Source organism: Manihot esculenta, chromosome 17 (genome assembly GCF_001659605.2).
Source record: "Manihot esculenta cultivar AM560-2 chromosome 17, M.esculenta_v8, whole genome shotgun sequence".
Lineage (NCBI taxonomy): Eukaryota > Viridiplantae > Streptophyta > Magnoliopsida > Malpighiales > Euphorbiaceae > Manihot > Manihot esculenta.
The window spans coordinates 30,247,305-30,263,280 of record NC_035177.2 but is presented as its reverse complement, the minus strand read 5'-3'; the positions used below and the strand labels follow the sequence as shown (position 1 = coordinate 30,263,280).

Sequence of the window (15,976 nt, the reverse complement as noted above, 5' to 3'; positions counted from 1 at the left end):
TTTAATAAAATGTTGCTTATAATTATTATTTTTATAATTTTATTAATATTATTAATTTAAAATTATTATTTTTATTAAAAATAAGTTATATTCATTATTTTGATTATATTTAAATTTAATTTTATTTGAATAATATTTTAAGAATAAATAAAATTTTAATCTCAGTCCAATTAGCCTAATATTTATGTTTATTCATTTATAAAGATAAAATATGGGCTGCTAAGAAAAAAAAAAGATAAAATATGCGACGACGCGAAATAGAATTTATAGCCCGAAAAACCCACAGCAGAATCTTCGCGTTTCTTAGTTATATTTCCTCTCCACTTTCTCTCTCTCTCTTCCTTTTTTTTTTTTTCTCGAGAAAAAGAAAGAAAAAAAAGAAAACACTTCTCTCGCACACTACATTACATATCTATGCTCTCTCTATATATAGATCTCACCATCTCACCGCCCCTCCTGTTTTCATTTAACACTTCCATCCATTGACGAAACATCAGAATACAGAGAAGGAAACAGAAAGGGGAGGGAATTAGGCAGGAGAATCTGAGGTTTTTGTCACCGATAACAAATGGGTTCGCTTCCTCCTGAACTGAGCTTGGATTTTAGGCCAACTTATGTCCCCAAAACTATCAGTGATTTCCTCAACGAGGTGTCGATTATCGGAGATATTTCTGAAAAGGTCTCGAAACTTGATGGTTTTGTCAAAGGATTAGAAGAGGAAATGAGGAAGATCGATGCGTTTAAGCGCGAGCTCCCTCTTTGCATGCTTCTCTTGAATGATGGTTGGTTTTTTTCTTTACAGACATATATAAAATTTTCTTTTTTCCCTTTTTTTTGAATTTCCTTAACAATTGAGTTCGAAATTTCCTTACTAATTGCTTTGGTGGTATGTTTTTCTGAGAAATTATATAAAATTTTAATTTTGATTGGTTGCTTTTTGAGATTTTGATGAATTTTGGTCCAAGGTTTTCTTTTGATTTTCGGTTTTGCAAATGAAGAAGTCAGTATGGTAATTTTTTTTTATGAAGTTGATCAATTGATTTTTTTTTTCTTTTTTTTTTGGTCATTTTTTAGCTTGGAGGAGGAAACTAATTCCGATGTTGTACTTGTTTTGGTTCTTGATGATGCTTATCTAAGGCTGCTTTTGATTTCTTTGTTGCAGCAATCCTATTTTTGAAGGCAGAGTCCACACAATGTGCAGCATCAAATAATCAACCGGTTTTAGAAGAATTCATCCCATTGAAGACAAACTGTGATGATGATGATGATGAACAAGATGGTCCAATCAAAAAGGAAAAGGACTCCAAAGACAAGAAAAATTGGATGAGCTCTGTTCAGTTATGGAACTCTAATGATCATCACTCTACTGATTATATCTTTGATCAGAAACAAAATCTCAAACTAGAATCTAAGGTAACATATTAACACCAGAAAAAAATTGTGTGCTTATAGTACATGTGAGTTTGTGTGATTCAAAAAACCTATCAAAAAAGAGAAAACGGGGATTGATCTGTTTTTCTTTTATTGATTTTCTTGGACAGACAACTAAGAAAGGAAATCAATTTGCAAATGAGGATACATTCCAGGCCTGCAAAGGCAGGAGTCCAGCAAGAACATTTTTGCCATTTAAGACTTACTCTGGTTTATCTAGGAAGGAGGATAATGATACTAGTGAGGAATTGCCAGTTCCTGGACTCTCCCTTCTAACTCCTGGAATCAAGAACTTGAGGGCAGAATCTGGCTCTACAAGAATCAGTTGTAGTAGAGCAGTTTCCTCTTCTGCCCCTAATCCTCAGCCAAATTTACGAAATGGACAACCATCTCAGCAACAAACTGCTAGGAAGCAGAGGAGGTGCTGGTCCCCAGAGTTGCATCGCCGGTTTGTCAATGCTCTACAACAACTTGGAGGATCTCAAAGTAAGCATATGATAGTGAATTTATTTTTTAAATGAAACATTTATGTTGATTTTATCTTTTGTACTAAGATTCCTGATATTGCATAGTGTAGAATTATATAGATTGCTTAGTATATTGCAAAAAATGATGATGTTTTTGTCTCTTAACGTGAGAATGATCTTTAAAGATGGAAAGCTTAGCTGAGAGTTTCAGATATAAACTGATAAAGTTAGCATTTTTATTTATAATATTGGTAAGCAACATAGAGATGGAGATGACACGAGACTGGAATGTGAAAGATTAATGAATATGATGGAAATCTGAAGTAATATTGGTTAATTTTGGGGGCTTTATTAATGCTGTTGAGCTTTTATAATTTTGGTTTTTTTATTCTTTTTTTTTAAATTGTTTTTGAAGATCTAATTTGTAATTTTCTTGATATTTTGCAGCTGCTACTCCAAAGCAGATTAGAGAACTGATGCAAGTCGATGGATTGACCAATGATGAAGTGAAGAGTCATTTGCAAGTGAGTTTCCATTGTCCATTTCTTTTTTTCTGGGGATTTTGATTCACAGGAAGCACAAATTTCAAGGGAAAAAGAAGGAGCTTAAATTGCTTAAGCAATTTCCTTCTTTGCCTTAATATAAGAGTAATATGAAATTCTTAATACTGATGGAAATTAAAATATTTCTTGTCATTGTAGAAATATCGACTTCATACACGAAGAATGCCACCAGCTACAGCAGCCTCTGCAAACCAATCTGTTGTTGTTTTGGGGGGTTTGTGGATGTCCCAAGATCAGTATGGTGACTCCTCAAAGACTACCAGTTCACAGTCCGGCTCTCCTCAAGGTCCCCTGCAGTTAGCAGGAAACACTGGAGGGACCTCTACAACTGGAGGCGATAGCATGGAAGATGATGAGGATGCTAAATCCGAGGGCTATAGCTGGAAAAGTCATATTCATAGATCAGGAAAAGATGATGTATAGAGAGTATCCACCATGAATTTTGCAGATAAAATTATGCATGGGAGGATTGTATGACTCGAGGAAAAAAAAACCCATAAAAGATACATCATGAAGGGGGATCTTAAGAGTGAGAGGCTGTGAAATTTTGCAGGATTAGCTTTCCTTCTGTCTTAAAAGTTGAGTTTTGTATTCTCTCGGAGTTGATATAAGAATTCTAATATCCATGTTTGGATGGAAGAAACAAGGCCTTATTCTCATACCCAAAAGCTTTTCCTGTGTCATTATAAGAATCCTCTGTGCTGAACTTATCTTACCAATATGAGGATTAAAAATGTTCCATTGCTAGAGATTTTAGTTCAACGTGTTTCCCTCTGAAAGTTTCCAACTTCAGATGGAGAATTTCTTGTCCTGAAACTTCATCAATACAAGATTTATATTAAATTGATGTCTTGGATAACTAGTTCAAGTAATCTTTATTATGCTTTTAAGACTTGCTGAAAGTTCTTTTTGATTTGCTTTAGGAGAAAGATAAAATTTGGTAGAATTCTGACAGGGATTTCATGATAATCCTCCATCAGGTTGCCAGAAAGGCCAAGGAAGAAAAGAGACTCTGAAGGAACACAGCTAGCTTTCTACCTGGAAATTATTGTAAGATTCCTGGTCATTTGTAAATTTTTCCGTCACCCAAGGGAATTAAACAGGAAATTAGGAACATTTCATTTTCATTAGTCCCTATCTTTTTAGTAGGTCTTGTCCATTTTTTAAAAGTCGTGTCTTTTCCACTGCATTATTACCATGGAACTATGTTTCTACATTTCCCACTTTCAAGGGCAAATTATTATCAGGTCCCTCTAGAACAATAAAATAGACAAACAAGTACTTGTATTATTCTTCAAATTTCTGTTCACTAAATGTTTAGTTTACTCTCCAAATCAATAGTATGTTTGGAAAACAATACATATGACCAATACTGATTTTGACCCAAGCCTTAATAGCAGATTAAATTTCTGGTAAATGTAGAAACAGAGGATTGATTCCATTCATCCCAGAATTTGGAATTTGGAATTTGACTAGATCACTATATACACTTTTGAGAATTATGCTTCTTCTTCATGAATGACCATATTTTCTTCTATATTCCTTCCTTATTTTTTTATTAAATCTTTATCATTAGACAAACAGAACAATACAATTCTTTACTTGTGTATAATTTTGTGCCAGCTGACTGAATTATGTGGCCTGCAAACAGCCTCTGATTAGTCAATTGTTAAAAAATCTTCAGATTTTATCCTTCCACCTAATCCAGGAGTATCCCATTAATAATAACTATTATTATTATTAAAAAAAAAACACAATCAGTTCTCTATGTGCATGACAAAACAGTCACACTCAGAAAACAAAATAATAGAGAGAATCTTACAGACAAGATATAATGAAGGAGCCCACATTGATAGGCTCACTTTAAATATGGTATAAATTGTTTGGTGAAAGAAGTGAGAGTGAAAATGATGGAACCTCTAATTAATTATATTTCTAAATAAGGGTTAATTAATTAATATATATGGGTGATTAGATTTTTCAAATCTAAAAGACTGTTGTGTTCCTTTTATTAGAAGATAGAGAATAGAATATGTGCAATGATTTTAGTTAAGCACAGTGGCAACCCACATGGCAGCTTAGATAAAAATGTGGTGAAATTGGACCCACATAACAACAGTATTCCTATTGAAGATTCCTTGAAAGAGCAGCCAGATGTGATGATCCTTCTTGATAGGTCTGGTATAATTAGGAAACTTTAAATTGGGAGAAACCTATCAAAAGCTCTACCTAGAAAAAATGGCTTTTGTCAAAAAGGCCAACCTAATACTAATTTTAAAACTTATCATAAACCCCAATTTATTTATTAATTTTTATTGATTCAATTATTGAAAAATTTCTGGCTAAATGCCTCAATCAATTCAAGTTCATACTATTAAGAGAAGTAAGAGATGGTTGTCTATGCTATATAACATTTCCATCAAATGGACAGAATAAAAAAGAAAAAGAGAAAACAATGTTTGTCTTTTATGTTGACATAGCTTTTCAAGAAGGGATGAATTGTGATGATGTTTTCTAAGGCAGACAACATGAGTTCTAATGGTACTTTATGACTTCCAACTTTCCATTTAAAGCAATGTTTTTTTAAACAAGTATGCTCTATAAGCAGCTTAAAATGTGCATTTTTAGCTATAATTAATGTGAATATTATGTAAAAGAAGGCATTGATTCTAGCACTAAGACAAAAGGTGGCATTTTTTTTTCTTTTGATGGGTTAGCCTTCAAATTTGATTAGTGTCTCAAGTTTTAATCCAACTTTGACTGGTCCTTTCCTCTTGTTTTTAGCTTTGTTATTGATGATATTGGACAAGCATGGCTTCCATAATCTTATTCTTAATGATTATAACCTCCCATTGTAGAGCAGTACTTTTGAGCTATCATCACATTCTCAGATTGAAAAAATTACAAAGTGAAATAATTATAATAGATTTTAATTAATTATTTTTTTTATTAATTTATTATACTATATATATATAATTTTACGTGGTTCTACCATATAATTTCTTGTCTATTGGGTATGTGGTGAGTGGGAAAGTTTGCTTAAGAATTTTTCATATTTGGGCCTCAACCCAAATTCCAATTCTGCCTGACCCAGATCAGATCAAGAATTGAACTACCCAAATCCTAATATCTCTTTTTCGGCCTTCTATTTTGATGAGTGGTCTGACTTTTGGGCAGTTGGTGGGCTTTGACCATTTTTTTTTTCTTTTTCTGAATCCTTTGAGTATGAAACCTTCGGAATTTCTATCTAGCAGAAGGTGGTCTTATTATAGAACAATGGGAGGTTTTATAAAATTTTAATTTATATTTTTTAAAGTATTTTTGAATACTTCTTCAATTCATTAAATTAGTTGAATGTATAAATTTCAAGCATTTAAAACCTCCACTTATTCTGAATAAAGAACAAAAAAATTATATAAAAAACTGCTAAATTCAACGTCAAATTAAAAAGTGAGTTCGAACTTAATTCGTTGAGAAAATGAGTCGAAACTGATTAAATTTTTATCTATTCGAGTTTCGAATAATTTATGAATAATTTGATTCATTTGCATCTCTAACTATCATTAATCATAAAATACATTATTGCGAGAAAAAAAATATAATTCTAAGTTTGAATATTAATATAAATAACAGCCTTTATGATGAATTAGTAACAATTCATACAACAGTAAAGGGAGAGCAGTTAATTTTCATTAATAATTATGTGAGTTGAACCCTCTCTAATTTTTATATTAAAAAAAATATTCTTCATGAGTGAAAATAGCACCACATCGGAAATATTTCAAAATTTTCCTAATATTAGAAATTATAAATATAAAGAAAATAATTAAAAAATACCCACCAAATACTTTTATTATCTTAATTTAATTTTGCAAAGGGATCGTATCACATGCTATCTTAAAATTAATTTTGCAACTAGAAATAAATTTTATTTTTGTTTTTTAATTGTGAGACGAAATTAATCTCGTTCAACATTATTTTTTTATACTCAATTTTTTTAAAAAAAATTATTCACTAATTAATCATTCAACTTTAAAAAATATATTAAAATGGATTAACATTTTAAAAAATCTACTGCCTTAATCATTCCGCTAATTAATAATGATTCCGTTAATTTTAATTTTAAATATTTTATTATTTAATTTTTATAATTTTAAAAAATTTATTAATTAATATTTTATATTTTTAAAAGTTTACCGGATAATTCTTTCATATTTAAAATATTTTAAAATTTTTTTACAATATTTAATAATTAAAATTAATTAAAAAAATTAATTAATAAATTTTTTAAAATATTAAATACTTTTTAATATATTTTTTAAAATTAAAATATTAATCAGCGAGTTTTTCCTTATTATAAGAATTAATTAATAATTTTTTGAATTTTTAATTTAGAATCAAATCTGTTTCAGTTTTAACTAACAAGAAAATAAATAAATAGAAGAAAATTTGATTTTAAATTAAGAGATTTAATTTTAAATAAAATTGGATATTACTTTAAAGTTGAAGGGAAGAAAATATAAAATTTATCCTAATGGAGATAGAAAAGAAGAAAGAGAAAGAGAAATGTTGTGGGTAAGTTTGTGGCAAAATCCAAACCTCAAATAACTGGTCAAACCCACAAGCAACGGTTTTGTGTAATAAAAAAAATAAATAAAAAAATAAAAAAAGAAATCTCTAAATTTGGCGCGAAATGTGGATTGAAAATCTCAGAATACAGTTACTAAACTTCAGGGAAAAATTAGAACACGGTTTTTACATGAAACCAACAACACTCTCTCTTCAAAACCAATCCATCACACGGTGGCTGTAGCCCTCAGAGAGAGATAGAGAGATTTCTCAATCTCAACCCTAATAATCATGGCTCAAGCACAGCCCCATCGCAATATCGAAGGAGAAGAAGAAGAAGAGCAGCATGAAAAAATCTCACTTCATGATGTGGAATTGAAAGTTTCTATCAAATCCAAATCTTGTGAGACTGTTAGTAGTAGCAGTAGTACTAGTTCGCCCTTCAAATTCAATGTTCAGGCACCTGAATTCGTCCCAAGATCTCATACTCCGGCCCCCGCCGCTCAGACCCAGATGCCAATTTCTGGTTATTTTTATCCTTGCTTTCATTATCTTGGACCTACTGCTGGATCTGATTGGTTTTTCCTTGGGGAACAAGACCCTCATGCCTATTTGATCTCTAATCCAAATCTTGCTTTGCCCAATTCCTCCAATAAGACTACTCTTCTTACTGATGATCTTCGCCAAAAGATCGTCAAACAGGTTCCTTTTCCTTTTCTTTGTTGGGTTCTCAATGTTTTATTTAATCGGACAATTGATATTTCAATGAGTGGATTATGGATCTTTTGTTGCCTTCTCTCGCTTTTCCCATTTAGAATTAAGAATTTCTCAAAGAATTTAATATTTTTTTTAAAACAATTTTCTTATTGGAATGAAAAAAATTCAATTCCTTTTCAGTCACAATAGGATTTTTTTCCCTTATCCCTTGAAACAATGATAATGATATGGTTATAATACAATAGCTCCATTTATACAACCAAAATTTTAGTGATCAAGATACTATTTTGACATAAGCTCTTTTCTGGGAGGAGGGAAGCATGAGGAAGGTATTCAACCGTGCTACTTGGATTTAACAGATGGTTTTACATTATTTTGTTCTAGGAAATTTTGGTTCATCAATGTGTCTTTGCAGCATCAGGGGATAAAATCAATATTAATTTAGATCTAGCACCAATATCATCTGATAATCAGTTTGGAGGAAATTTAATAAGATTATAGGTAGATCAACGATCATGACTATAAAGTTTTACATTGATAACTATCAACTATGATTGTCTATTGTTGTTAATGCCCAAGTGAATGGATTTTTGGCTTTAGAAATATTTTCCCTCCTTTTTCCCTCAAAATCTTATGGAAGCCTCCTACCCATTTAAACATGCCAAGGTCTTGTTTAGCGTCTCACTAATCTCCATGCATTTTTTATTTGTTATGCTTTCTGATTTTTTGCTTCTGACTGTTAGCCATATGTTCTTTTCTTTTATTTGCACATTAAACATGCATACATCTCTCAGCACATTATTTTGTTTTTAGATTTATGCCTACAAAGTCCAGGTAGCAGGTATATTTAGAATCATGCATCCTGGTCGGTAATCAAAATTGAATGCGCAGCACTCCGCATTTAAGTGAAATATACCTCTTTTTATTTTCATTCTACATGGTGGAGTTATTCATACCGTAGTCCTAATGTTACATGACGTCAAACTGGTATGTTCACCATGAGAATCTCAGTGATACTTTGAATTACCTCCTGATTGTAGAGATTGTATGTAAAACAGGTGGAGTACCAGTTCAGTGACATGAGTCTTCTTGCAAATGAATCCATGTCTAAACACATAAGCAAAGATCCTGAAGGTTATGGTAAGGATCATTATGAACCGACAAAATTCAGTAATACTAATTAGTTATACCTCTGACTGAGACAGCATTCATTTACACCTCTTGCTCTACTACAGTACTGATATCTATCATTGCTTCCACGAAGAAAATGAAATCCCTCGTCAATAATAACCATTTGCTTGCCCAAGCACTTCAGTCCTCCTCAAAACTTGTGAGTTCTCGGCTCAGCTTACATTCTTCTGTTATCATTTAAAGCAACATTATGGAATTTAGAACTATCATCATCGCCATCATCAAATAATCCTTAACATTACCGCCATTGTTGTTTTGGCTTAAGGTTGTTAGTGAAGATGGCAAGAAAGTTAAACGTAAAATCCCTTTTACTGAAAAAGACAGAGAAGAATTGCAGGTAGGCATGGGATACTTTTCTGTTGGATGAATGATTTAAAAGTGTTGATTTTTGAGACTCTTTTGTTAATGTCAAGTATGTTCCTTTCACCTTGCAGTGTCGTACTGTTGTGGTGGAGAATTTGCCTGAAGATCATTCCCACCAAAACCTTGAGAAAATATTTAGTGTGGTTGGAAGGTTAAATTTATAACTTAATATTTCTTTACGTGTTTTAGTGCATATCTTTGTTGCAAAGTAATAACTTCCATCTACGAGCAGTGTAAGAACCATCAGAATATGTCATCCTCAAGAATCCAATTCTTCTCGTAGTAAAAGTGATTTCTTCATGAGCAACAAGGTATTGATTATGATCAAAGCATACTTGGCTTTCAAACCAACACAGTTTGATAAGAATTTTCTAACCAGTTCTCCCTGTCGTTTCCCCCCTCAAGCTACATGCACTTGTGGAGTTTGAGGATCCAGATACAGCAGAAAAGGCAGTATGTCTCCACTGTTAGGATACTGAGATTTACAATTGGCTATTTGTTCTCTTTTTTGCAACGAAATGTGAGTTCATTGCTTTGTCAGGCTGAGAAGTTGAATGACGAAAGGAATTGGAGGAAAGGCCTTCGAGTTAGACTGCTGCCCAGATCCTCAGTATGCCTAAACTATGCTTTTGATTCCAGTATTTCTTCATGTTTTCTTGTGCTTAATGTTGATTTTAAATGCGAAATTCTCCAGCCAAAATCTGTTCTCAAGAGCAGAAAGTCTGAATTTGATGGTCTTTTGGATGAAGAAGAGCTTCCAGTTCCTGAATCAAATGGTGATTCTTCTCAAATGCACAATGCAGAATCTGTCACTGAGACTAATGTAAGAAAACTTTTCTTTTCTGATCAATCCTAGGGCATTTCTGTGTATGCTTTCCCAGTTCTATACGACCATGGAATAGAGATGATCATTTGCAGCGTCATTGCATGTTGCTCAAAACTGATTTAATTTTCTTCAATCGAGAGAAATTCACCATTGCATGTTGCTTAAAATTGATTTACTTTCTTCGACCAAGAGAAATATTAAGGGTAGGTTTACTTATGGAAAACTGTTTTTTCTTTTCCATTTTCTATTTTCTAAAAAACTCTTGTTTTCATTTTCTATGGAAATAAGTAAAAATATGAAAAATATATTCACCTGTTACTAATAATTTTTTTTAAAATTTAAAAAAATAAAAAATACTCATTAACTTTCGTAATTAAAAAATAAATTATTTACAACTTAATTAGTTTTTACTTTTACTTTTTTTTTTTTTTTATTATAAAGGAAAACTGTAGAAAACATCTTAATTAGAACTGTTTTCTAATTTGGAAAATTGACACATTTCTATAAGTGAACAAGCCGTAAGTGTTTCTTTGTATCTTAAACTTTGAAGCTAAATGCTTTCATGTCACATTCTGCATAAGTCATACTTTTTTTATTTTATTGCCGAAGACAGAAGTCATACTGGATTTGCGTTGCATAACAGAAACAATATGTCATTCACCTAATTTATCTACATTGCGACACCATTTATCTGCACGAAAAAAATGTTTTTCCAATAATAAGAAAGTTGTTTTAACGTCACATGAAATTGGCTTAGGTGGAAGAAAATTCTGGGGCATTGAAGAAGGGATGGGCAAGAGGTCGGGGAAAGGGCAGAGGCCGAGGTCAAATCCATGGTGGGCGAGGCCTTCTTGCGTCTTCTCCACAGCCTGTTAGCTCTCCTCAGTGTGAAGCGTCTGGTAAAAGTACCTTCAGGGGTCCAAGAATGCCAGATGGAACCAGGGGTTTCACCATGGGTCGTGGGAAGCCAGTTGGAAGTCCAGCTCTGGCCAGTCCAATGGTGGAATAAATGGGTATTTTTGTTTATAATCAATTCATTACTATTAAGCTGCTCAACATTTTTTCTATAGCTAGAGAAGCAAGAATTGGTCATGGAGCCGATAACGTTTGGCCTGTTATATGACTTTAGGCACTGTGGATGGTTATTAATAATCTGAGGTGTATAGTATGGTGTGTCTTGTGACGACCGCTGTTGGCATTGCAATATTCTCCTTGGACGACGTTTTTGGATGGTTTGTTGTTCTGGTTGGTTATTCCCTGATTGTATAAACTCTTTGAATAATGAATTAGAGGGATACATCTCTCTCTCTCTCTCACATTGTTGCCGTCAGTGAGATAAATCGCTTTTTATATTCTCTATGTTGTGTTTGCATAGATTGGCTATCTATGTTTTAAATGGAAGATAGTTTCCTAACTATGGGTGCAATAAGTGCAACTTTTTCCTCCATGGATTATGCTTGGACAGAAGGCGAGAAATGGAATCACCTTTTCAGCGCCTGCAAGCTCAACCAGGTCCTTCTTTCGATGCCTGCAATAGTGGAATCACTCTTTAACTTATCGCTGCACAGAGACTGTAGTGCTGGATATTCAACGGAGGATAAATTGAATGACATAAGAAGCACAAAGGTTAGGCCAATAAGCGTATGATCCTGATACCCAAATGAAACACGAATCACCCCACTTTGCCGAGTTGCAGAAACTGAGAATTCGATCTGATTTATCAACCAAGCTTGAGCATTCATGGAAACTCTTACAAGAATTGGTTTAAGCCTCTGGTTTTTACAGTTGAACTTTTAAGATTCTCCTGCTATCTACAAAACCTGGAGAAGTAATAGAAAGGATATTAATAGAGAAGATATGTGTTTTCCCCATCTGCATGTTTTGGATAACAAAGAATTAAAGAATGGACATCCAGTAATAAATTTAAATGTTGATTGGTGTAGGTGTTTGACCTGGGAAAATTACTGACCTATTACTAGCTCCAGAACAAGAGAGTTCTGTAACAAAAGAAGGCCTGTGAAATTGCACAACCACCCTGGTGCCTTGATCATTCAAGGGATCAGCAGCCTGTGTCAAAACCATCACTTGGCAGTTCCCACTTTTAAGCAACAAGAGATCATAATTTTCAAGGGAATTTGCATACCAGGTAAAGGCAATTTATTGGAACATCTTCTGATATCCTGATCATGCCTATTGTTAATCTGATAATTTTCAAGGGAATTTACATTTAGCCACACCTTTTACATTCCCAACTTTGCATAATCTTAAAGTTAAACTGATCTATAAGTTTTAGAATAAATGGAGATTTACGATTTCATTTCTGAGTATTTTTATCTTAACAAATTAATCTTTATATTTTCTTTAAGGTGTGAGTTATAAATTTTTCATGTTATTGATAAAGATAATACTGTTTAAAATAGTTGAAATTTCAATAATAAATTAATAGTTTAATACTAATCCAAAATATATTACACCGTAAATGTAACTCTTCTTCATTGACTAATACCTCAAACAGAATTCTTCAACCAAACAATACCATAAACAAGTATAATTTTAACACCCACTATTATTTTGATAAATTATTATTGCTAATGTATAACCAGCAATGCCTCTTCCCCGGCCGGCGTATTGTTTTCCGATCAGTAATGCCAACGACGAAGCAGTGGCAGAACAAAGAACTTCATCCCGCCGACATTACAATGGTAGCCATCGGTTGCACCACAGACAAAATAGTAAGGCTTCCACTTGTTTAACACGAACTCAAACCCCTCACCAGCTCCCTGCGACTCATTGGCAATCTTCACACCCTTGGAGATGTTACAACTTAAGAAACTTCGCATGTTCGGCAGCAAGTAGACGTTGTGAGGATGAGTGTTGTTCTCGCTCGGCACATTATATTTGAACACTGAAAAAATTTCTCCCAAGTTAGAATAGAAAAATAACAATCTGATAATCAGTACGTAAAACCCATGAAAATATTTACATTCTTTACACACCTAGAGTGTCATTCACGTAGAAAGAGCCATGCTTGAAAGCCCAACTGGGGTAGTCAAAGCCGAAGCTCCAATTTGCAGAGCCACCAACGATGATCCTGTTAGGAATATTATCTGAAGTGGGTCGAGGAGAGCCATAGTTGAAGGCTTTGCTGGCCACTGTAACTCCAAGAAACATGGATGAACTGAGCAAAAGAATGAGCAGTTGGATATAGGTTAGAGCCATGGCTAGATCCTCAGAGGCATGTAAAACTTGAGAGAGAATTGTAATTTTGATGGGTTGAAGTTGATGGAAGAATAATGGGAGTGTTTATAGAGGAGAGGAAGAGGGAAGAGATCAGCAGTGCAAAATTGCCAGAAGTTAGGCTTTAATTTTCAAGAAAGTAGTGCGATTTTGACTAAAATGGAGAGACAAAATTGGATCAGACACGGACATAGGGTTTAGTAATTTTATGTTCTTGGATTGGCATAATAATTTAAGGAATTTGGATGAATATAGGGTTTCATCCGAATGTTAACTTATTTTGATTTTATTTGAAAAAAATTGTGAACATAAAATTGATCCAATTAACTCGGTTTCCATTGTCATCATTGCATCATGCAGACGTATTCAATTCCTTGCTCCTTAGATTCAAGGCAAAATAAAAAAATTCACTAGGAAGACCTTAAATTTCAGTTAAATAAGCAGTAGTCGTTGATTTTTGAGGCAGAATTGAGATGGGTTTTGTCAAAATTAGACAACAAAATGAATGTGAAAAAACATGTAGAACATTAGTTGACCCTACTTGATTAATTTGTCACCAATCCATTGTCCATTTACACTCCCACTAACACATAGGTTGACTCATCCAATTTTGTTGCCTCCCCCTTGACTCTCGCTCCCATCTTGTGTAAATAACAATTTATAAAGAGGAGAATCATATTCCTAGGGAGGACTTACCTAGGAATATGATTCACATTAATTAAATATTAAGTGTAATTCTTACCTAATTAAATTGGATCGATCCATAATAAAAAATAAAAACTGCTATGATCTTTCATATTGAACATATCCATAAAATCGGATACACTTAATTTTCCCGGAAAAAGGCCAACTTAATTTGGCAATTTTCCACATCGTCTTTCTTTCCCTTCATGGCTAGCTAACAATCCCTCTCTCTCCCTATATAAACACCCATTGGCTGATTCTCTCATCAAACACATCCAAACATTCCTATCATTTCTTACCTCAAGCTTTTCACATCCACACAACAAATTTTTATTTCCAGGATATGGGTCCAAACTCCACACAGGCACTCATACTTGTGCTCTTTGCTTCCATATTGGGAGTCGGCATAGCCAACAAGGATTGGCAGCTCGGTGGCTGGGGCCCCAAACGTGGCTACCATAGACCTGGTCACAAAGATACTCCTCAAAAGATCATCGTCGGCGGCTCAGCCAACTGGACCTTCGGCTTTAACTACTCTGTTTGGGCTTTCAAGAGCGGCCCCTTCTTCGTAAATGACACTCTAGGTGTTGTATTGTTTTCTTTCTTAACTTTTAACATTAGGGTTCTGATAGAAACTGAGATTAGTTCTAATGTTAATGATTCATGCAGTGTTCAAGTATGATCCTCCAAGCGAGACGAACATACATCCTCACAGCGTCTATTTGCTACCAGACATGTGGAGTTTTATAAACTGTAATCTGACAAGAGGTGTGAAGATTGCGAATGAGACACAAGGAGCCGGCAAAGGGTTCGAGTTTGTGCTGAAGGAGTGGAAGCCTTATTATTTTGCCTGTGGTGCAAGCGATGGCTACCATTGCAACGTTGGGCGGATGAAGTTCTTTGTTCTTCCATATCTTCGTCGTTGGTATTGATGTTATATTTGGAAATTTAACAGTCCAGGAAAGATGCATTGCTGCTGCTTCATTACAGTGTTTAATTGTTGCCATGCAAAATAAGAGTAATTAATAATTGTTAAAGTTTTGTTATTTTGTCCTAAGCATTTTGTCTTCGATGTTAGCAGTCGGAAATCAGCTTGAGAAAAGACATTATGTTATTGAATACTGAAAAATAATAACATTTCTTTCTTTTTTTTTAGTTTTTATATTTATTTTACTTTAATAATCTATATATATAAGTTAGTGATCATCATTTTCGTCCATTGGCTAATTTGAATTCGTTAAATTCACACTAACTTTTGACTTCTAGAAGAAAAACAATAAAATATTGAACTTTCTCCTTTAAACTAATTGAAAATAATTAATAAAATAAACTAATTGGACTGTTCATGATTTTGTTATTTATATCATTTTCTTTTTTGTAATTTGCTTTACACGCACAGGTTTGACCCCTAAAATTTCAACCCAAGTCTCAAATATGGCTGCTGATAACCGTTTTCATTGCTTTTTCTCTTTTCTTTTTCTAACAATATTTATATAAAAAAACAAAGTTTTGACATTAATCAATCGAATTTAAAGATCAAAGTGTGAATCCAGCTTCAGGGAAGCAAGTCCAATTGGTGAGATGCAGCCCAGTGGGCTACTCCTCGAACAGCCTCATCTTGTTAATGTCAACAACATTGAAAATCCATGAAAAAACCTAGACTTTCTAATACGTGGCCTCTGATGTTGATGGGTCTTCTTACAAGAAGCTAATACAAATGTCTTGATTGTCCTCACAATCCCATTCTTGATTCTTCTCTCGTGCTTCCTGTAAGCTACTGCAAGCTTGACCTTCTTATCATCTCTGTTAATTTCTGTCCTCATTCTTTTCCAGTTATTTCAATCATTCATTGAGAACCCAATATAAAGAACCTGCTGTTGCAGATTCCTAAAGCCCGTTTGTCAGAGTTTTCATTATTTAGAAAAGTG

At 33.5% G+C, this 15,976-nt stretch overlaps 4 protein-coding genes across 4 annotated transcripts; 3 read left to right on the top strand and 1 right to left on the bottom strand.

Moving 5' to 3' along the window:
* Positions 1 to 301: 301 nt before the first annotated feature.
* Positions 302 to 3,308, top strand: LOC110604466 (transcription factor HHO6). Its single transcript, XM_021742639.2, has 5 exons — positions 302 to 782; positions 1,163 to 1,413; positions 1,542 to 1,917; positions 2,346 to 2,422; positions 2,600 to 3,308. The coding sequence occupies exons 1-5, from the start codon at positions 569 to 571 to the stop codon at positions 2,882 to 2,884; spliced, it is 1,203 nt and encodes a 400-aa protein (XP_021598331.1). The 5' UTR covers positions 302 to 568; the 3' UTR covers positions 2,885 to 3,308.
* Positions 3,309 to 7,204: 3,896 nt separating this feature from the next.
* Positions 7,205 to 11,740, top strand: LOC110605597 (la-related protein 6C). The gene is made up of 10 exons (XM_021744226.2): positions 7,205 to 7,732; positions 8,806 to 8,887; positions 8,983 to 9,077; positions 9,204 to 9,275; positions 9,373 to 9,452; positions 9,534 to 9,612; positions 9,707 to 9,754; positions 9,843 to 9,911; positions 9,996 to 10,124; positions 10,885 to 11,740. The coding sequence occupies exons 1-10, from the start codon at positions 7,322 to 7,324 to the stop codon at positions 11,134 to 11,136; spliced, it is 1,317 nt and encodes a 438-aa protein (XP_021599918.1). The 5' UTR covers positions 7,205 to 7,321; the 3' UTR covers positions 11,137 to 11,740.
* A 797-nt stretch (positions 11,741 to 12,537) lies between these two features.
* On the bottom strand, positions 12,538 to 13,476 carry LOC110605697 (mavicyanin). Its single transcript, XM_021744347.2, has 2 exons — positions 13,124 to 13,476; positions 12,538 to 13,032 (listed from the first exon to the last, which is right to left on the bottom strand). Exons 1-2 carry the CDS (start codon positions 13,344 to 13,346, stop codon positions 12,767 to 12,769), a joined length of 489 nt encoding a protein of 162 aa, XP_021600039.1. The 5' UTR covers positions 13,347 to 13,476; the 3' UTR covers positions 12,538 to 12,766.
* Positions 13,477 to 14,304: 828 nt separating this feature from the next.
* On the top strand, positions 14,305 to 15,208 carry LOC110605577. Its single transcript, XM_021744199.2, has 2 exons — positions 14,305 to 14,632; positions 14,718 to 15,208. The coding sequence occupies exons 1-2, from the start codon at positions 14,392 to 14,394 to the stop codon at positions 14,978 to 14,980; spliced, it is 504 nt and encodes a 167-aa protein (XP_021599891.1). The 5' UTR covers positions 14,305 to 14,391; the 3' UTR covers positions 14,981 to 15,208.
* The last annotated feature ends 768 nt before the right edge of the window (positions 15,209 to 15,976 follow it).